We start from the raw sequence: 22,603 nt of genomic DNA, 5'->3' as shown, positions 1-22,603 counted from the left end.
AACACAAAGAACCTAATAGTAGTGTGCACTTACAATAAATGTAGATGTTAGAGTGTATTCATTGTTGAAGCTGTGGTTTCCATTCCTCCATCCCCTTTTTCTTTTTCTTTGTTCTTTCCTTACAAGGGACATATTGGTATTTATTTTCCACTGGTGGGGTTCTACCACCAGAGCCTGGCCTCCTACTTGGGGGCTCCTGACAGATTAGGGCAAGAAAAACTGACGTAACTGCATCTGATGCCTTCCTTTATACCACTGACTACCTGACGTCAGTTCTCAAGCGACAGTAACCAACGCAGGAATACTAAATGTCTGGTATTCGGGATGGCCGAGGCCTACCCTGGCAGGGATAACCCTAATGTGATGACTGTAGTAGTGAATACACATGACATCTACATTTATCGTATGTGTACACAACTGTACTTTTCCGTATGGTAACTCTGTTTCATCCTGCTATATATGTAGGAGAACGATTGGATGAGCTCGATAGACCTCCAGGACGCGTACTAGCATGTAAAAGATACACAGATGTTCTGGGAGTTTGGCTCCTAGCCAGAAGCAGTGAAATAATCTGTTCCGAGCCCTCCCCTTCGGTCTCATCACAGCCCTCAGGGTGTTCACCAAGGTCATGGTATTGGTAGCAGCTCACCTGAGGCTAAGCGCCTAGTTTGAAAAGCCAGAAACAGTTTTCTGAGACTAACCAGTCACTTTGGGATCACAGTCAACAAAAATAATCTCTGAACCTGGTTCATATTCTAGAATTAATCTGAGCAAGATTAGATGCCATCCAGATGGTCATCTTCACCTCCGAGAGAGTTCGGAGTTTGTCTCCACATGTCTCTTATTATTCAGCCTAATCTTCCCTCTGTGGAGGCGGTATTGCGAGCTCTTGGTTCTTTGGCAGCCACCATCAGGATTCTTTGCCGTGCATGTCTTTGCATGTGGGTACTTCAGTGGACAGCAGTCCAATGGTTTCTCTTAGACCTGCCGTTAACTCATCCGATACATATAAGCAGGGCTTGCATGGAATCTCCTCTGGTGGATGCACTACTCTGACATGGTCAAAGGATGCCCCTTTATTGCAACCCTTCCCCAAGCCACGGTGACCACGGATGCCTCCCAGCTAGGGTGGGGGGGGGGCATTGCTTGGGAAGGATAGTACAAGACATGTGGTCCCCAAACGAGACCAAGTTGCATATCAATGTCCTAGAAATGAGGGTGGTCCTCTTAGTGTTGCAGGCCCTTCATGTCTTTCTCCCTCTGGGAACTTTCGCAAAACAGTTGGACAACAGTAGTCTGTTGCATCAACAAGCAGGGAGGAACCAAATCTTAGAATACAAACACCTCCACTCCTTCAATACTCCAACAATCACTTAGTATACGAAACAGGAACACAATCACTGATACGTTTGATGAAACACTTTTAATTCTGGTACCTCGGCCTTCGCCTTCTCCTGGAATACATTTTACAAAGTCAAACACCACCCCTTTTATATTACATCTAATTACATTATTAGTGCACCAACCTTTATTCAATAATTTAATTAACTTAAATTGTTAGCCCAACCATATAATTGCATCTAAAAACTTTCTGACTTCACTTACTTCCATGATTTCTAACTTCATTGAATATCAGATATATATGAACATTTTTATATACAAATATGTTTACATTCCTGTACACAAACTTAAGTTTTTGAATAAACACTTTTATATAAATATTAATAGATCATTACATTTATAGATGTTATTATTTAATTATTGAAACATGTATTCTTATTACAAAATTCAAACTACATATATTTAACACTGAATTCTTTCTGTGACATTGATTATTTCTGAGAGATATATGGAAACATTAGGTTTAAATTTCCATGTTCATTCCATTAGGAAACAAGGTTTTATAATTAAGAATAAACCTAGATTCCATTTGTAACAATCTTTCACGGGTTTATTCAAAAACTTAAAAGTTTGTGTACAGGAATGTAAACATATTTGTATATAAAAATGTTCATATATATCTGATATTCAATGAAGTTAGAAATCATGAAAGTAAGTGAAGTCAGCAAGTTTTTAGATGCAATTATATGGTTGGGCTAACAATTTAAGTTAATTAAATTATTGAATAAAGGTTGGTGCACTAATAATGTAATTAGATGTAATATAAAAGGGGTGGTGTTTGACTTTGTAAAATGTATTCCAGGAGAAGGCGAAGGCCGAGGTACCAGAATTAAGAGTTTCATCAAACGTATCGGTGATTGTGTTCCTGTTTCGTATACTAAGTGATTGTTGGAGTATTGAAGGAGTGGAGGTGTTTGTATTCTAAGTTGACATGTCTGTGAACACCATTACTGTCACCTCGTTGGGTGCACAGTCAACTCAACCGGTTAATTTGGCGTCTATGTGGAAAGAAAGGGAAGAGAAGATGGCAACAAATGATCCTTGGGAAAGTGTTGCTATTGATTTTTCGGAGAAGTATGTGGAACTTGAGAGAGCCATGGTAAAGGAAGTTACAACTTTTTATGACTTAAAGTTACTTGAAAAGTACATTAGCTCTAACATCACGCCCAGGGGTTTGAGAGTCGAGCGGTTGCCTGTTTTTGAATTTTCTGAGGATGAGGCCGATTTGTCATCAGAATGGAAAGACATATCTCTAAAATGCACACTAGGTTGGTTAAGTGTGCTGGTAAAAAGAAATGTATGAACTTTGCAGAAAGTCCGTGCCTCCATTCTCCATTTACAAGAAAGACTTATTGAGGAGAGTACCGTGGCTGTATTCAACAAAAATCTTGTTGAAATCAAAAACAGGGTCTCTAAAATTGAAGCGGAGGTAATTTCACGTAAAAAAATGAAATACCTCCGTGATGTTAGAGACCATGATACAGGCAAGCTGTTTTCTTGGCAGTACAGCTTTAAGAGGAAGCGAGGCGCTTTCCGTGACGTCAGAAGTGGGTCGAGATCTGGTATCGGAGATACTTCAGCGTCTTCAGCAGATGAATCCAGCAGTAGGAAAAGCGTTTCTTTTGAAAGTTTGAATGCAGAACAGGAGGTACCAGCAGAAGCAAATGGAGTAGTGGGCAGTTCGGAACAGTCGTTGGCACAACAGAAGGGAAGAGGGTGCCGCTTTCAAAACAAGGGGAGAAGATGATAACTTGGCAAAAGCAATTGAATGTGAAAGAAGCGTTTCAAACCCAGACTGTGTGAATGAGGGCGAGTTGCAGCTCGATTGTGGACCTAATATAATTTCTTGTACAGATATTTGTGAAGGTGAGAGTTACAATATTTTGAACATCTCAGATTTTAATATTTCCGAGTGTGCAAAACAAGTGTTGTTCAAAGGCACAAAATTTGTACCAGTATGTTTCCCGTCTTTGGCTGATGTTTCTTTAGAAATTAGGGAGTTTTGCAGGAAATTACATTTAAGAGTTTTTTTCTAACAAGGATAGCATTTCTAATGTTGTTAACATGGAAGAGAATGATAATGATCTTGAAAATTCAGATTGTTTAGACAATTCTCTATTGAATATGACATTACATGAAAACGAATTAGTGGATATTTATGCACAAGAAGAAGTGTGTGAAAATGAAGTGAGTTTTGCATTTAACACTGGATATGGGAGGCTGACAGTTCCCAAAGTACCATATAAAAGTGAATTCATGCCACCCAAGAGAAGTATGGTTATTAATGTGTTTGAAAAAACATTGTTAAAAACATTGGAAGAAGAACATAAAAAATTTTGTAGAAGGAAGAAAAAATACAATTTAAGTAGGAATGAGTGCAAGGCTCTATCAGATTTAAAGAATGCAAATAATCATTATGTGTTTATTCAGGCTGATAAAGGAGGGAACTGGGTGATTCTGTCGAGGGACAAATACAATTCTATAGCCTTGGATTTATTGTTGGATGCAAACACATATATAGAATTGTCCTCTAATATGTTTAAGGAATATAATTCACAATTATTGGAACTACTTGAAAGAGGAGAGAGGTTGGGTTTCCTGTCATCTGCTGATGTTAGAAAGTTGTATGTAAAAAATCCCAAAATTGCTAGATTTTTCATTATTCCCAAAATACATAAGGATATTAGGAACCCACCAGGACGTCCCATTGTTTCGGGCAAAGGAGGCTATTTGCAAAATGTTGGAATATTCTTGGATTCCTTGTTAAAGTGTCATTTGGAGAGGGTACAGTCACATGTAAAAAATACAAATGAAGTATGTATGAAAGTAAGGGACATCAAATGGGAACATGACTTTTATTGGACTACTGTGGATGTAAAATCTTTATACACTAGCATTAATAGACATCAGGGTTTAAAAGCAGTGGAAAAAATGTTAGGGGATGGACCCAAAACTTATTTTATTCTCAGTTTGTTGGATTTTTGTCTAACTCATAATTGTTTTGAATTTGAAGGGAGACATTTTTTGCAAAAGGAGGGCACAGCTATGGGGGCAGCATTTGCGCCCTCATATGCAATTTTGTTCATGGCCCATTTTGAGAATTGTTTCATTTATCCCTCAGAATTTTATAAGAACAAGGTAGTAAAATATGTGAGATTTATAGATGATTTGTTCTTGTGTAGGGGTAATCCAGAAGATTTTGGGGAATTTGTCTCAGGGATCAAAGAAAATCCTTGGGGGTTAGATTTCACCTACACTATTGGGGGAGAAAGCATCCAGTATTTGGATGTGGAGATTTATTTGAGTTTAGACAATAAAATACAATATAAACCATTTCAGAAGAATACAGCAGCTGAGAATTTTTTGCATGCATCCAGCATGCATAGTGATCATCTGCTCAAGTCCTTACCATTTGGTGAATTTAACGTATTGGAATAAATACTTCAGATAGGAAAAGGATTTTTAGTGAATTTAATAAGGTCGAAGAAAGACTTAAAGGAAGGGGATATTCTGAAGAAAATATTAGATTGGCTAGAGGTAGGGTAGAATGTGGGCTAGGCTTTGGGAGGTCATCTGAAATAAGGAGAAAGTTTCGGAATGAAATGAATGAAAATTTGGATTCCCGTTTTGCAGATCTAGGGGAAGTGAGGTCTGGTGATACGTTTTTTGTCACCAGATACTCAATTTTCTAACGTAATAAGGGAGGCAATGACGAGATTTTGGCCCATTATCAGTGGAGATGACAAAATAGGAAAACTTTTTCCATCAAAAGTCACCTTTTCGTATAGTAGGTATCCAAATCTAAAGGAAATATTGACAGTCAGAAATATCAGCACATCTAGATAGAATATTAGAAAGGGAACATTCAGATGTGGAAGTTGCAAGCTTTGTAGTCGGGTCAAAAGTTTGGATGGTATTAAAATCAATGATGTTATGTATAGGGCCCTTGAATATTATGATTGCAACTCCACAGGGGTGGTATATATTATAGGATGTGGATGTGTGAAACAGAGGTGGTACATAGGTCAAACAACAAGAAAGGTGAAGCTTAGAATTCTTGAACATCTAGGTGATATAAAACATAAAAGAATGGAAAGCCCTGTAGCAAAACATTTTTGTGAACAACATAAGGGGGTCCCAGAGGGATTTGTATTTTGTGTGTTGGGCAGGCCTAATGTATTTGGAAATGAAAACTGTATTCCGTGAAAGATTGTTACAAATGGAATCTAGGTTTATTCTTAATTATAAAACCTTGTTTCCTAATGGAATGAACATGGAAATTTAAACCTAATGTTTCCATATATCTCTCAGAAATAATCAATGTCACAGAAAGAATTCAGTGTTAAATATATGTAGTTTGAATTTTGTAATAAGAATACATGTTTCAATAATTAAATAATAACATCTATAAATGTAATGATCTATTAATATTTATATAAAAGTGTTTATTCAAAAACTTAAGTTTGTGTACAGGAATGTAAACATATTTGTATATAAAAATGTTCATATATATCTGATATTCAATGAAGTTAGAAATCTTGAAAGTAAGTGAAGTCAGAAAGTTTTTAGATGCAATTATATGGTTGGGCTAACAATTTAAGTTAATTAAATTATTGAATAAAGGTTGGTGCACTAATAATGTAATTAGATGTAATATAAAAGGGGTGGTGTTTGACTTTGTAAAATGTATTCCAGGAGAAGGCGAAGGCTGAGGTACCAGAATTAAGAGTTTCATCAAACGTATCAGTGATTGTGTTCCTGTTTCGTATACTAAAGGAACCAAATCTTACTCTGTTGTGATGCCATGCGAGTGTGGGAATTGGTGATTTCTACCAACTGGTTTCTGGTTGCAATGCACATTCCAGGACTGTCCAACATACTAGCAGACAAGCTGAACAGGACTATTTTAATGCCTTACGAGTGGTCTCTGAATCCTTTGTAGAGGAGCAGATCTTCCTAGAGTGGGGTTGACCTTGCTGCGATCTCTTCGTATCTCCTTCCAACTCGAAGTGCAGCGAGGTTCTTTGCTCTGATTCCCCCCGCAGGGACACTCTAGTCCATGTTTGGCCTCCCCATCTTCTATCAAGCTCTGTATATGATCTTCCATAAGGATAGGGTGTCGCTCTGTACCAATCCTTCCTTTCTTCCAAAGGTTCTTCTGAAAACAATATTAACCAGACGATGAACCTTCCCGTTTTCTTTCCAGATTTTCAGAATGGGGTGACTAAGTTCCATTTGTTGGATGTACACAGGCAATTGAGGATGTCCTTCAAGAATGCAACTGCAGTCATAACATATGGGTTGTCCTGCCTCAGGCAGCCCTCGGTCGGCCGAATTCCGAAGTCTGGGTCAGGCGTCGGCTGGTGTCGCCTCCTCTCCGACGTCACAGCGGCTAGAGTATAAAGGCATCGGCCGCCATCTTCTCCAGTCTTTCTTGCCGCGCGGTGCCCGAAGCAGAAGCAGTTCGCAAGTGCCGGTCGGTCAGCTCCTGTGTTTTCAGTACCGAAGTCATCTAAAAGCTAAGTACCCCGTTGGGGAACATTTTTTCTTGCCTCAGCCGATGTCGGAACAAATTGAGAAAGTTAATAATTGTTTGTCTTGTGGTAAACAAATACCTCATAAGGACTTCCATTCTTACTGCCTTCCTTGCCTGGGCCCAGACCACGACGTCTCGGCCTGTGCTGCCTGTGCTTGCTTTAATAAGCGCACTCTCAGGCGCCGGGCAGAATTTGCAGATGACTTTTTCGGTGAATCTTTCGCATATATTATGCCGTCGGATCAACAGACTACTCAATCTGCCAAAAAACGAAAGGACCGGGACCGACATCCTCAGCCCGCGTCCACAACCGATGTTACTCCTAAGTCCTCCGCTAGTGCTTCGGTCCCTTCGGAAGCGTTGATTCAACGGCTCCAGGCCGACAACACAGCGTTAACACGTCCTTCGGTCTCTGAGACCTCTCCGGTGCCGGTTGTTTTTCCTCCGGAAACCGAAGTTCTGGATCTACCCGACACCTTTCCCGTAGACAAGGTTACTCCTGCACGTGGGGCTGCAAGGCCTCCTGTATCCATGTTTATCAAGGCCTTTGCATGTGCTAAGGCCGCCAGCCAGGCCAAGGCCCATCCTAAACCTGCTGCTCAGGCCCCTTCTGATAAACAGATCATGTCTCTTGCTGCATATCTTATTTCTTTTATCAGGGGGTCTCAGCCTCACCCTGACAGAGGTTCTCAGCCACCTGCAGAGAAAAGGCCCAGAACTGAGCAGGCTGACAGCCTCTCTTCAGATGAAGCCTCTGGGGATTCTGAGCATTCAGATACCCAAGAAGAATCCTTCCAGCCCTATGAGGACTCCGATGCTGAGGAATCAATTCCCTCTGCCTCCCCTCCAGAGGATTTCTCGTTTGAAGTCCTGCATTCTATGAGGGAACATTTTAAATGGCAGGGTCAGGAATTCTCCGATTCCAGGAAAAGGCTTCGTACCTTCCTTAAGCTTCCCCAGCACAGACCTTTAGCTAATCCTCCAGTTATGGATGTTTTGGATGATGTTTTCTCTGACTCCAGTGCTAACCCTGATTCTCTCCCCCCTGCTCCTGTCAAGCCAGACAGATATTATAGGGTTCCTGACACTCACAAACATCTTTTTAAGGCCCACTCTGTGGATCTAGAAACTATTTCACAGGGCCCCAAGGGAGTGGCTAGCTTCCCTATCCGCTGGCAGTGGATTCTTGTCAGCGGATAGGGAAGCTAGGTCCCTGGAGAGATGGGGTAAAAAAGTTTATACCTCTACCACCCTAGCCATGAGGTCACTTAACTGCCTTTTTCATATGTTTCAGTACCAGGATTTTTTACTGGATTTACAGAAAAAGCTAGCTTGGGACAATCACAATGACTTGACTTTCATTCCGCCTACAAAGGCTCAAAGAGAAGCACCTTTGGGCGGAAAATTATCCTTATTCTCAAACTGGCATATCTTAACCAAGGACAACTGGATTCTGGATTTAAGACAAGGGTTACAGATTCCACTTCAATACTTTACCAATAAGACAAGGCATGCCAAACCTGCCACATCATCAAAGGGCAGAGGCACTCACTCAAGTCTCAAAGCTTTTAAATATAAAAGCAATAGAGAGGGCTCCTCCTCAGGAACAAGGCCAGGGATTTTACTCAAGACTGTTCCTTGTTCCAAGAAAAGAAAACAAATGGAGGCCTATACTGGACTTGTCTACTCTAAATACTTTTCTCATTGTGCCAAAGTTCAAAATGCTGATGTTGCAGCAACTCCTTCCCATGCTGGGCAAGGGGTCTTGGCTGGTTACTCTGGACCTCAAGGAGGCATACCTGCATGTCCCAATCAGACAAAGCTGCAGAAGATACCTCAGATTTCTTGCAGGGACAGAGCATTATCAATTCTCAGCATTGCCGTTTGGCTCATCTACTGCGCCCAGAGTGTTCACGAAATGCCTGGCATCAGTAGTGGCACACTGCAGACTCCAGGGGATTCAAATATACCCCTACCTGGACGACTGCCTCATACAGACAACAAACAAACCGTAGTAGCAAACTTGGACTATGTCATTCAACTACTGCAGGCCTTGGGATACACAGTCAACATTCAAAAGTCAAGACTACTACCATCTCAACAGATTATTTTCCTAGGAGCCAAACTGGACACAAACACAAATGGCCTACCTCACAGAGGAGAAACAGCAGTTACCAGAGTACTTCAAAGGCCTAGCAAAGCTCTCCCAGCTGACTGCAAGGAAAATCCTGCAGGCCCTGGGGTTCATGGCATTTTGCATTCTTCTGATACCTTTGGCAAGACTTCATATGAGAAAGCTGCAATGGTACTTAAAAAGCTTATGGTCCCAACACAGCCAAAGCCTAGAGGACGTAATCCCACTCATCCCATGTCTGCAAAAAGAATTTTTGTGGTGGGCTCAAGCAAGTCAGTTAAACAAAGGCATGTCCTTCAACAGACCTCAAGCAGGTCAAATGATTACAACAGACGCCTCAGATCATGGATGGGGGGCGCACATGGAGGGCAGATGCATTCAAGGTCTATGGACTCCAAGGGAAAGACATCTGCACATAAACCAAAAAGAGATGTTGGCAGTGATACATGCAATCGAGACTTTCGAAAAATCACTACAACAGGGACATTTGCTAATAAGGACAGACAACACCACTGTCATGTGGTATATAAACAAGCAGGAGGCACTCATTCTTATCCCTCTGCAGACTAACAATGATTCTCTGGGAAAAATCCCTGAGTCTGAAGATACATTTGCAATCCCAGTTTGTGCCAGGCAAGGACAATGTACTGGCGGACAAGCTGAGCAGAAATTTCTTGGATCCACACGAATGGATGCTGCATCCTCACATTTTCTCACAAATAAAGACATGGGGAAGACCGGACGTGGATCTCTTTGCTTCTCACATGAATCATCACCTGGAAAAGTTCTGCACAAGGACCCACCATCCTCTAGCCTGGAAAACGGATGCTCTCTCCTTCAGCTGGAATTCCCTAAAAGTTTATGCATTCCCTCCTTTACCTCTGCTGACCAAGGTGATACTGAAGATCAAAGCAGAACAACCAACAGGCATTCTGATAGCTCCAGACTGGCCAAGGCAACACTGGTACCCATTGCTGTTAAGCATATCTCTGACCAAACCGTGGCCTTTGCCCCTATGACCCCTGCTTCTAACACAACACAATTACAGGACTGTCCATCAAAGCCTGAAGACATTGCATCTGACAGCCTGGAGGTTACCATGACTCCTTCTGCTAACTCTCTTTCCAAAAAAGTTCAAGAGATTTTACTGGAAGCACGCAGACCTTCCACCAGAAAAACCTATTCAGCCAAGTGGAAGAGATTCAGCATCTGGAATACCTACAGGGGTCAGGATACAGCATTACTGAGTATATCTCAGATATTGGAATACTTGTCAGAAATGTTTCATACTGGACTCTCATTCTTCTATAAAGATTCACGCCTCAGCAATCTCAGCAAAATACATTTGTGATCCACCAGTGTTTTCACATCCTTTGCTTAGACAGTTCCTAAGAGGGATAAAGAATATCAAACCTCCCAGAAAACTGCCAGTACCTGCATGGGACCTCAATTTCGTTTTGGAAAAATTAACTCTTCCTCCTTTTGAGCCAGCAGCAACTTCAGAAATGCAATTTCTATCTTGGAAAACGGTTTTTCTGTTGGCAGTCACATCTGCAAGAAGAGTCTCTGAGATACAGGCACTTATGGCAGTACCTCCCTTCCTCATTTTTCATCAGGACAGAGTTTCTCTAAGAACGAATCCTACATTCATGCCAAAAGTAATTTCTAGGGTATCTCTAAACCAAGCTATTCACCTGCCTACTTTCTTCCCCAATCCGCAAAACAGGGGGGAAAAATTGCTGCATACTTTGGACATACACAGGCAACTGCGTTACTACTTGGACAGAACTAAGGCCACCAGAAAGTCTGACCAACTGTTTGTAGCCTATGCTGCTGGAGTACAAGGAAAAGCAATCTCCAAACAATTTCAAAATGGATTGGACACTGCATCAGTTTCTGCTATTCTTTCCATGGAAAAGATGTGCCAGCCAATATTAGGCCACATTCCACCAGAGCTATAGCCACATCCACAGCTTTCCTAAGAGGAGTGGCTACAAAGGACATTCTAGAGGCTGCTACATGGAGCTCCGTGCATACATTTACCAAGCACTACAACCTGCCCTTATACTCCAGATCCCAAGCAGGCTTTGCTTCGGCAGTCCCGCAGGGCATTTTAGCTACACCATCCCTTTCTTAGGTCCATCCACCCCCAGCTTGGCTATGGTATTCAACCCATATGTTATGACTGCAGTTGCATTCTTGAAGGACATAGTACAGTTTTGTACCTACCATAAATGTAGATGTCCGATGGATATGCAACTGCAGTCGGATTTTCCCACCCTTTTACCCCTCTGCATCCTTCTTTATGGGTCCACTACCCCTTCCTATTAGCTGGGGGTACCTTCTATGGTGTATCTGTTTATTACTGTTGTGCATGTCTGGAATTGTTTATCCATTCACCAAATTTAGCCTTCCTAGGAGGGCACCTGGCATCTGGGGCAAGAAACACTGAAGAAGATGGCATTGGCCGATGCCTTTATACTCCAGCCACTCTGACGTCTGAGAGGAGGCGACACCAGCCGACGCCGGACCCAGACTTTGGAATTCGGCCGACCGAGGGCTGCCTGAGGCAGGACAACCCATATGTTATGACTGCAGTTGCATATCTATGGGACATCTACATTTATGGTAGGTACAAAACTGTACTTTCTTCCTGCACACAATTAAGGCTTTTCGAAAGTCTGGTCAATCTCCAAAGTGACTATTGCTCCATGGATTTCTCAGTGTATCCTTAAGGTGTGCTCAAAGGCATTTCTCTTCTGGATAAGTGAAAGCACATTCCACCAGGTCCATGGCTAATTCTGCAGCTTTTTGGTCCAAGGTGTTTCTGGATGATTGATCAGTGGCTATTTGGTCCACATATTACACCTTTATTTCACATTATAAGCTAGACATGGTATCTAGAGGTAGAGCATCATTTGGCTCAGTGGTGCTTGGGAATATCCTTCCAGGAGGGCCACCCAGATGTTTAGTAGCTGGGGACTCTGTCCCACAGGTTGATGACCAAATGAAGTCAACCACTTCAGCTGAAGAAGTTATGTACTCACCATAACTTTCCATCTGAGTAGTTGTACTTCATTTGTCTTCAACCATGCCTCCTTTCTTCCCCCAACCTTATCTGTAGTTTTGTTACTCTGGTATGTAGGAGAAGGCGCTTCTGCGGTTCTTCTGTTCATGCTTGTTAGGTTGATGAATAACCTTTAGTAAGGTTTTATTTGGTCAGGCTTGTGTTCGGGTGCAGCAAACTCTATCTGAGGGAAGGAAGGAGATGGAGGGGTATTATATTCAAAGGGAGGAGCGTGGAACTCTGTTCAGAAGCTGGTGAAGTGGCCATCTTTATCCAGATCCAAATACCCACAGGTTGATGGCAAATTAAGTACAACTACTAAGATGGAACATTATGGTGAGGACATTTCTTTTATGTTTTAAGAGAAATGCCAACTTCCTGGAAGAAAGTGGTGGTGGTTGTATTAACTAAAGATGGTAAAGGTCCATCATATCCAGCTTTGTACAGGCCCATTCGATCCTAAGTGATGATTATAAAGTTTGTCCATAATTGCTAAAAGACTAGCAAAGCTGATGCCAAAATTGGAAAACGAGACCCAGAAATTCATGGATATAATTAGTATAGTAGTCAAGAGAAGCTGGCTGTATTTGTAGATATTTATACCTGATAAAACCAGAAAAGGGACATTTCAGTGTTATGGAAATGTTTCAAATGTGTTTGGGATACAAAAGTAATAAAGGCCAAAACGGACAACTGTAAGTTATGAACCCAGATGTAAATTGGTTCAGCAGTGTCCATATTTATGGGCAAAAGATAAAATTAAGTACTTAAGAATATGGAGTAAAAATGATTCTGGTGTGGCAGCTAAGGATATGTAGGAAGAGACTAAAAAGTACAAAAACTGAGAAATCGGAAGCTCTGATAGCAAGGTATAAGGATTGAAAATGTTTCAAATCTCTCTAGTTTTAAACCCAGGGCAGGCATATTTTTATTAACTAGAGAAAAAATTGTGTATAGCAATTACTAAAGAGCTGAAGGATTTTATCTGGCAGGGGAGAAGACTGCACGAGTCAAGTGGGGCAGCCGGATTCGTCAATGGAACCAGTTCGTTTGGGATTACCCAGTTTTGAAGGGGTATTTCAGAGTTGTACAGTTGAGGCCTCCTATACATAATACAAGCAGAAACCTATAAATCAAAGTGGAAGTGGATGATGGAACGGGGGAAGTGCAAGAAACAAGGGGAGAGTTGGATTTTGGATGAAGATACTTAATGAGGAATAACAGTAACCATGCAGAATATTATATTCATAAAGTAGCAGAAGTATTCTAAGAACTAAGCCAACACTGGAATGGAGAAGGATTCCGCCGATGCAGATGACTGCAGTTAGGGATACAGACAGTAGGCAAGAGGGGGCTGGAATTTGTTTGCAAAAACTAGCAAAAGAACCAAGGTATTGGGAGCAAATGGAGGGAAAAGTATTAGAATGGGAAGCAGCCAGGGATTTATTTTGTCTGCAGGATAGAAGTTGTCTTCCCCCTCAAGGATTGATATCAGAATATAAGCAAAAGGGAAAGTTAGTAGGGGGATAGTGGTTTTTTTTTTAGTAAAATCTAGAACAGAAGCTGCTGTTAAAGGAACTAATAGACCATGCAAAATATTGCATGATAACTGTAAGAATCCGAAGAGGTTAGAAAGGATTGGGAAGAGTGGATAAGCAATTCACAAAAAAGAGGGATATGTATGCTTCCCAAATATGCAACAAAGTTTAGAAGATTTAAGATCTTTGCTTGAATTGTTTACGTAGGTGTTTTTATACCCAAAGTAGACTCCGAAATTTTTTTTGCTCTGACAGCAAATGTTGGAAGTGTGATAGAAGAAAGAAGTGGGAACATTTTCTGGGAGTGTAATGAGTTGACAGACTTTAAAGATTCTCTGCAAACTGCTTTCAGATATTGGGAGAGCAAATTGTTGTAACTAAGGAAATAATGATGTCCTTCAAGGATGCATCTGCAGTCCTAACATATGGGTTGTCCTGCCTCAGGCAGCCCTTCGGTCGGCCGGATTCCAAAGTCTGGGCCTGACTTCGGCTGATGTCGCACTCCACCCGATGTCATAGCTGCTGTGGTATAAAGGCATCAGCCGACGCCATTTTCCTCAGTCTTTCTTGCCGCGCAGTGCCCGAAGCAGAAGCTGTTCGCAAGTGCCGGTCGGTCAGATCCAGAGATTTCTACTAGCGAAGACTTCTAAAAAGCCAAGTACCCCGTTGGGGACTCTTTCTTGCCTCAGCCGATGTCAGACAAAGTAAATAATTGTTTAACTTGTGGGAAACAAATACCTCATAAGGATTTCCACTCTTACTGCCTTCCTTGTTTAGGCCCGGACCACGACGTATCAGCTTGTGTAGCCTGTGCTTCTTTCAACCGACGGACGCTTAGACGTTGATCGGAGTTTGCAGAGGAATTTTTTGGTCCCGCTTTTGCTTACAAAATGCCGTCGGAGACTCCGACAGCACAATTAGTTAAACGCAAGGAAAAGGACCGACACTAGCGGTCCGCGGTTTCGGCTGAAACCACGGTTAGGCCAACCGCGAGTGTCTCTGTTTCGGCTGAAACAGAGTCCTCCGTTCTTCCTTCGGCCGAAAACAGGCCTCCGGTAGCCGAGGCTTCACAGAGCATGGTTGAATCGGCTTCAGAAATTGTTCCTACAGAAGCAAGCACCCAAGATTTATCAGATACTATTCCTTTAGACATATCTACCCCTGCACGTGGGGCTGCTAGACCCCCTGCATCCATGTCTATCAAGGCTTTTGCCAGGGCTAAAGCAGCTAAATCTTCTAAGGCCTTACCTGCTAAAATACCCTCACACAGGCCTACCTCTAGTTCTCAAATGCTCAGCCTGGCTGAGGATCCCATTTCTTTGATCAGGGGATCCCAACCTCACCCTGACAGGGGATCCCAACCTCACCCTGACAGGGCCTCTCAACCCCCTCCAGAGAAGAGGCCTAGGACTGAACCCCCGGAACCTGTTTCCACAGACAATACCTCGGATGACTCTGATGTCTCAGACCCTCAGGAAAGCCCATATTCTCCTTATGAGGATTCTGATGCAGAAGATTCCATTCCTTCTGCTTCTCCTCCTGAAGAATTTTCTTTTGGGGAAACCTTACATGCTATGAGGGAACACTTTCAATGGCAGGGCCAGGATTTTTCAGATTCAAGGAAAAGGCTAAGGACTTTTTTACACTTACCACAGCATAGGTCTTTAGCCATTCCTCCAGTACTAACAGTTGTTGATGATGCATATAATGATGCCTGTAATGCCCCTGATTCTCTTCCTCCGGCCCCTGCCAAGCCTGACAGATATTACAGGGTCCCGGACACACACTACCATTTGTATAAGGCTCCTGTGGCAGATCCTGAAACCATTTCACAGGGCCCTAAGGCTGTGGCAGCTGCCTCTGCCAAAAATCCTCTCCCCTCTGAAAGGGAATCTAGAGCATTAGAGAGATGGGATAAAAAGGTTTATACTTCTGCTACTCTTTCGGCCAGGGCCTTAAACTGTCAATTCCACATGATTCAGTACCAGGAATTTTTGTTAGACCAGCTAAATAAAAAGCTGTCCTCCCCTGAACCTATAGACCGTAAGTCCCTTCACGAATTGGTACATAACTCTCAGCAGGTCAGTAACCATTTTTTAAAATGTGGCTATGATGCACTGGAGGCTTCCTTTACATCAGCTATGACTGGCACAGTGATTCGAAGGCATGCTTGGTTAAAAGAACAATCCTTACCAGATCATGTTAAGTCAAAACTCCTAGATGCCCCTATGGAGAAACAAAGTTTGTTTGGCTCCCCTTCACAGGAGGTTCTAAAGAAGGTGGAGGAGAAAGCTGAATCTGTTCAGTCAAGGATTTCTTACAGGTCCAACCTCCGAGGTTTAGCAGAAATTGGCCTTCGAAGAATTGGTCCTTTCCAGACACCTCTAGAGCACAAAGAAGCAGAAACAGACGCCCAAGAGGCAGAGGGCAATCCAGGGGTGCCTACAGGGGACGTCAGTGGCAACCTACCAATCAGAGAAGTACTGCCACAGATTCAACTACAACCACTTCCACTGGACAGACACAATGACTTGGCTCTGATGCCGCCTACCAGGGAACAACTGGAAGCACCCTTGGGTGGAAAACTAGCTTTATTCTCCCACAACTGGCATTACATTACAGGAGACAAATGGACTTTACAAACAATAGACAAAGGCTACAGGTTTCACTTCCACACTCTACCAAAAAAGAGAGGAATGCCAAACCTACCACCAAGCCAAAAAACAGATGCTCTAAGACAAATCAACAACTTACTAAGGATGAGAGCTATAGAAAAGGTACCGCCTATGGAACAAGGCCAAGGATTTTACTCCAGACTTTTCCTTGTACCAAGAAAAGAAAACCAATGGAGACCTATTCTCGACTTGTCCGCTCTGAACACATACCTCATTGTTCCAAAATTCAAAATGCTGACCCTCCAGCAACTTCTTCCCATGCTGGGCAAGGAGTCTTGACTGGTGACTCTAGATCTCAAGGAGGCATACCTGCACGTCCCTATATGACCAGATTGCAGAAGACACCTCAGATTTCTTGCAGGATCAGAGCATTATCAATTCTCAGCATTGCCCTTTGGCTTATCTACTGCGCCCAGAGTATTCACGAAATGCCTGGCATCAGTAATTGCTCATTGCAGGCTTCAGGAATTCAAATTTACCCATACCTGGACGACTGCCTAATACAAGCGGACAACAAGGCAAAATTAACAAAAGATTTGGAAAAGGTCATACAATTGTTGCAAGCCTTGGGATGCACAGTCAACATGCAAAAATCAAGACTAGTACCATCCCAAAGGATAACATTCTTGGGTGCAGAACTGGATACATCAACTCAGATGGCTTTTCTCACAGAAGAAAAACAAAAGCAACTCCCAGTATATTTCATGACATTGACAACACAAACTCAGCTTACTGCAAGGAAAGTCCTGCAAGCCCTGGGTTACATGGCATCCTGCATAATATTGATTCCGCATGCCAGACTGCATATGAGAAAGTTGCAGTGGTACCTAAGGAATGTATGGTCTCAACACAAGCACAGTCTAGAAGCCCAGATTCCAATAATTCCATGCCTGAAGCAAGAATTCCAGTGGTGGGCTCAGGCCTGTCGGTTGAACAGAGGACTGCCTTTCCACAAACCTCATCCAATCCAGACTATCACCACGGATGCCTCAGACGTAGGCTGGGGGGCACACATGGTGGACAAGTGCATACAAGGCCTATGGACCCAAGGCCAGCTGAATCTACACATAAATCTAAAGGAGATGCTGGCAGTGAAACATGCAATCCAAGCATTCCGACCATTCCTTCAACAAGGTCACTTGCTGATAAGGACAGACAATACCACAGTCATGTGGTACATCAACAAACAGGGAGGTACACACTCATATCCTCTATGCCGGATGGCAATGGACCTGTGGAATGTGGCCCAGAATCTCAACATTCAACTCCAGGCCAGATTTGTACCAGGAAAAGAAAATTCAATAGCAGACACCTTAAGCTGAACTACCTCGGATGCTCACGAATGGATGCTGCATCCAGATATCTTCAAAACCATAACAAAGAAATGGGGACTACCAGAGATAGACCTGTTCGCCTCCCCACACAACCACCAATTGAAGAAATTCTGCACAAGAGCATACCACCCACTTGCTTGGAGGGTGGACTCCCTTTCCTTCAGCTGGAAAAACCTGACAGCATATGCATTCCCACCTCTTCCTTTGATGTACAAAGTACTTCTGAAGATCAAAGAGGATCAGCCAAGGGTAATCCTGATAGCTCCAGACTGGCCGAGGCAACATTGGTACCCGCTGCTGAGAAGCATGTCTCGGACACACGCATGGCCTCTACCTCTATGTCCCTTACTCCTAACACAGAACAACTACAAGATCCTACATCCAAACTTGAAAACACTGCAGCTAGCTGCTTGGAATATTGCATAAGACAAAATAACCCAGATTTATCTCAGAGGGTTAAGGACATTATCCTGGAGGCTCGCAGACCCTCCACAAGGAAAACTTATTCAGCCAAATGGAAAAGATACCTCATGTGGAGTGCAGCAAAGGGGGAAAATGTCTCACTGGCAAACATAGCACACATCCTGGAATACTTAGAACTGTTCCACAATGGCCTGTCCTACTCCTCCATTAAGATCAATGCATCAGCAATCTCAGCAGAATACAACATGGATCCTCCTGTCTTCTCTCATCCTCTACTCAGACAGTTCTTGAGAGGAATCAAAAACGTAAAGCCTCCAAGGAAGCTACCTTTACCTACATGCTGGAAAAGCTAACACTCTTCCCCCCCCCCCCCCCCCCCCCTTTGAACCGGCAGCAACAGCAGATTTACAGTTCTTGTCTTGGAAAACTGCTTTCCTGCTAGCAATTACTAGCAAGAAGGGTATCTGAATTACAGGCATTAATGGCAATACAGCCCTTCCTTATCTTCCGTCAGGATAGAGTGTCTCTGAGGACCAACCCTACCTTTATGCCAAAAGTGGTCTCCAGAGTATCATTGAACCAAGCAATTCATTTACCTACATTCTTCCCCAACCCACAGAACAGGGGGGAAAGACTGCTACATACCTTGGATGTGCACAGACAATTACGCTACTACCTGGACAGAACTAAGACCAACAGAAAAACTGACCAACTTTTGGTAGCATATGCAACAGGAATGCAAGGAAAAGCCATTTCAAAACGGACAATCTCAAAATGGATAGGAAATTGCATACGATTTTGCTACTCTTTTCATGGGAAGACAACTCCTGAAAATATCAGACCTCATTCCACAAGAGCTACAGCCACCACTACAGCTTTCCTACGAGGAGTGGCTACCAAAGACATTTTAGAAGCTGCTACTTGGAGCTCCGTGCATACATTTGCCAAGCATTATAACCTTCCTTTATACTCCAGATCCTGAGCAGGTTTTGCAACTGCTGTGTTGCAAGGGATTTTGACTATACCATCTTTATCTTAGTGCCTCCTCCCCCAGTTTGGCTATGGTATTCTACCCATATGTTAGGACTGCAGATGCATCCTTGAAGGACATAGTACAGTTTTGTACCTACCATAAATGTAGATGTCTGATAGGTATGCATCTGCAGTCAGGATTACCCACCCTCCTTCTCCTTTGTGGTATTCCTAGGGTACTTACCCCTCTTTTAGCTAGCTGGGGGAAATTATTATGGTGTATTTGTTTTTGTATATATGTGTGTGTGTGTGTGTGTGTGTGTGTGTGTGTATATGTATATATATGTATGTATATATATATATATATATATATATATATATATATATATATATATATATATATATATATATTTTTTTTTTTTTTTTGCTCTCTACTGTTTGGAATTATTTGCATTTATCCAAATTTAGCCTTCCTAGAGGGCACCTGGGGCAAGAAACACTGAGGAAAATGGCGTCTGCTGATGCCTTTATACCACAGCAGCTATGACGTCGGGTGGAGTGCGACATCAGCCGAAGCCAGGCCCAGACTTTGGAATCCGGCCGACCGAAGGGCTGCCTGAGGCAGGACAACCCATATGTTAGGACTGCAGATGCATACCTATCGGACATCTACATTTATGGTAGGTACAAAACTGTACTTTTTTGCGCTATGATAAAGAATCGGAATTGCCTAGACATAGTAAGCCGTGGCTGCCAAAAAGCAATTACTAGAAAATAGGAATCCGTCCAAACTTTATGAGAAGTAGTGAATATGTAGTAACAGACAAAACTGATATTAGTATCTTTAGAAAACGTTGTGAACAAATTGCCTTGGGAACAATACATGCAGAGAAGGAATGAGATTTTAAAGAAGGTAGGTGAATGAGCTATGTATTGTTTGGCTGACACTGACTGGATAAGTGATGTATAATGTTTGCAACTACAATTATGTCAGTATGGTTTGTGATGCATGTTTGCAACTAAAATTGTCATATGGTTTTTCATTTTTCTTACATGTTATTCTCTAAGTGCCAAAAGAGTAGTTAATACTTCACACACCCCTTTTTACTTGAGCCGAAAGTCATTTTGCGATCACATTACGAGTTACAGCAGGTTACAAAATCTGGTTGCGATATGCAAAATAAGATGAGCAGACATGAAGGTGAGCTGAACTCGGCCCTCTGCACTCCAATCTCTCTCTAATTGACAAGCCAGCATTGCTTTCAGAGTTTGGAAGCTATGCTTTTGTCTTATTAGTGGATTTCATTCATGAATTGTTACCCTTTTCCCTAATGTAATTAAACTGTTAATTTAGGCTTTGGTAACCACATTTTTAATGGCTAGGTGTAATGTCAGTGGAACACAGATTTTGGAATTCTTGCTTGCATATGCTGTGGAAGTCCTCCAGGTTTGTTCTTTGGAAGCAACTAAAACCTGTCCTGCATTTTCTCTGAGGTGTGACATTCATATTTGAGATCTGCTGCCAAGGATGCATTTAGGATTTATGGATAGTTTACAGTGCTTAAGGGCAGTGCTGTTTTCAGAGCTTCAGCTTCTTCTGTAAATGTGCTTCCTGGAGTTACTGGAGAGCTTGCATGCCTTCTTGTTACCCTAAGTCTTGTTTCTCTGGCATCTTCTAATCGGCATACAGGCTTTAGAAAGTGGTTTCTTTTTATACATACTTTGAAGAGCTTAGTTACTTGGTTCTGATAATGCTTGTTAAGGTGCAGCATAATAACTGGGTAAGAAGAATAACTGTTGGGTGCTGCCCTGTTTTACAGACAGGGAAGTGATAGTGTGGTGAGCATTATTAAACAGTCTCAAAACTGTAATGTTTCATTTTATTTTTTCTTGCATTCTTAGTGTGCTGACTTTCCATTTTTTTTACTGTTTTTTTGCTTGAAAAAAAGTGGAATTTTTGAAGTTTCTTTTCTTTTTTTTTTGTAGTTGGTGAGCAATGCAATTCAGTTTCTGGCATCTGTGTGTGAACGTCCACACTATAAAAATCTTTTTGAAGATCAAAACACATTAACGAGCATCTGTGAAAAGGTTATTGTGCCCAACATGGAATTTAGAAGTAAGTTGGTAGATTAGTCCAAGAATGAAGCTTTGAATGACTACATACATGTGCTGCTGTGTTCATTTCATAACTGTGCATGTGAGGAAGTTACATGTCCTGGTTGCCTGTAGACTATAGTGCTAGATTGTACTCCCATCTGTGTTCTGGCTCAGAATTTAGCAGTTTGATTTGACTGGAGGTTCCCCTTTTTGTAGCACCCCACATAGTGGTTTATTACATTTGAATATTTTGATTGCTTTGGATTGGGTTGCAGGCTCAAACAGTCTTGCTGAGCGCTATAAAGCTTTCAGTCTTGTGACCAGAGGAGGGCAGTTTTCTACTTAACTTTTTAAGGACCCTTCTGGTTAGAGCGTTAATTTCATTTACACTACAGTAGTCTTTAGGCTGTATGGGTTGTTTCCCTGCAGAAGCAGTCAACTCTTTTTGCTTGAGCTCAGCAGTGTTTACCAGCAGGCAGCATATAGTACATTGAAATAACTGCATGGGGACCATTTTTGTCTTGAATTTGTCTAGCATTTGGATTGAATGAAGCTGATAGTTCAAAACCCTTCCTTGGCTGATGAATATATGATCATGCTTTGCCTTCAGATTTATGCAGAAGTCCTGCACCAGGATACTACGAAGAGCAACACTTTTTGCAGAATGTGTAGGATGGGGTAGGTCAGTTGGGGGGGGGGGGGGGAGTTGACAGCATTGCTGACTGTCCAGTAATTTCTGAGAGCCTCTTCAGCTTCAAATCATATCTGCTAAATAGTGGCTTCATGAAAGATTTTCACACGTCTAATCTTTGACAAGCACTGTTAGCTGAAAAAGGAATTGCATGTTTGTCATGGGAAAGCAGGGTTTCTTACGTTACTGATTTATTAATAGGTTGACTATCATTTTCTGTACTAAGTTCCAGCATTTTGTATTTTAATAAAGTTCTGTATGTTTAATTTTTGCATCAAGCGAAGTGTTCCTCTTGGGTTTTGTTAGCAGTTTTTCTCTGCGTGGTTATATGGAAGCAGTCTGTCAAATGGTGGTCAAGCATCGAATGCTGTATATACAAGTGGGAGCAGTCTTGCTCACAAGCCGGACTAAAATTTGAGCAAAAACTGTGCTGTCATTTTAATGTACTTTGCTCCGAGTTTTGTATGTAACCCATGATGAAATGTCGATCATATTGTGGCACCATTTAAATGCTTTCTCATTTGTTTTAATCAACATTTCAGAATATTTAATTGCAGTTGTACTACATACATTAGGGTATTTGGTTTCTGTTCTTATCCATATTGCTGTTTAATTCAAATGCAGAGTAGATGTTCTTCGTGTTTTACTGTTGCAATCATTACATTTGGGTAATCTGCTGACAGGTTGCCCTCAGTTGGCCTGAATAATAGTCTTGGGTCCCATGCGCTATTGCTG

The 22,603-nt window shown here is 42.1% G+C and overlaps 1 protein-coding gene across 1 annotated transcript in view; it reads left to right on the top strand.

Annotated features, from left to right (window-relative positions):
• The window catches only part of CSE1L (chromosome segregation 1 like), a 1,337,268-nt gene that overhangs the window by 205,488 nt on the left and 1,109,177 nt on the right, over positions 1 to 22,603 (top strand). The window contains exon 10 of the mRNA XM_044088970.1: positions 21,067 to 21,204. Within this exon, the coding sequence (XP_043944905.1) occupies positions 21,067 to 21,204 (138 nt within the window). The remainder of the gene's footprint in view (positions 1 to 21,066; positions 21,205 to 22,603) is intronic.

Source organism: Protopterus annectens, chromosome 12.part0, assembly GCF_019279795.1.
Source record: "Protopterus annectens isolate FY-2018-M chromosome 12.part0, PAN1.0, whole genome shotgun sequence".
Lineage (NCBI taxonomy): Eukaryota > Metazoa > Chordata > Ceratodontiformes > Protopteridae > Protopterus > Protopterus annectens.
Note: the sequence above shows the minus strand (reverse complement) of the source record. Positions and strands in the feature narration are given on the sequence as shown.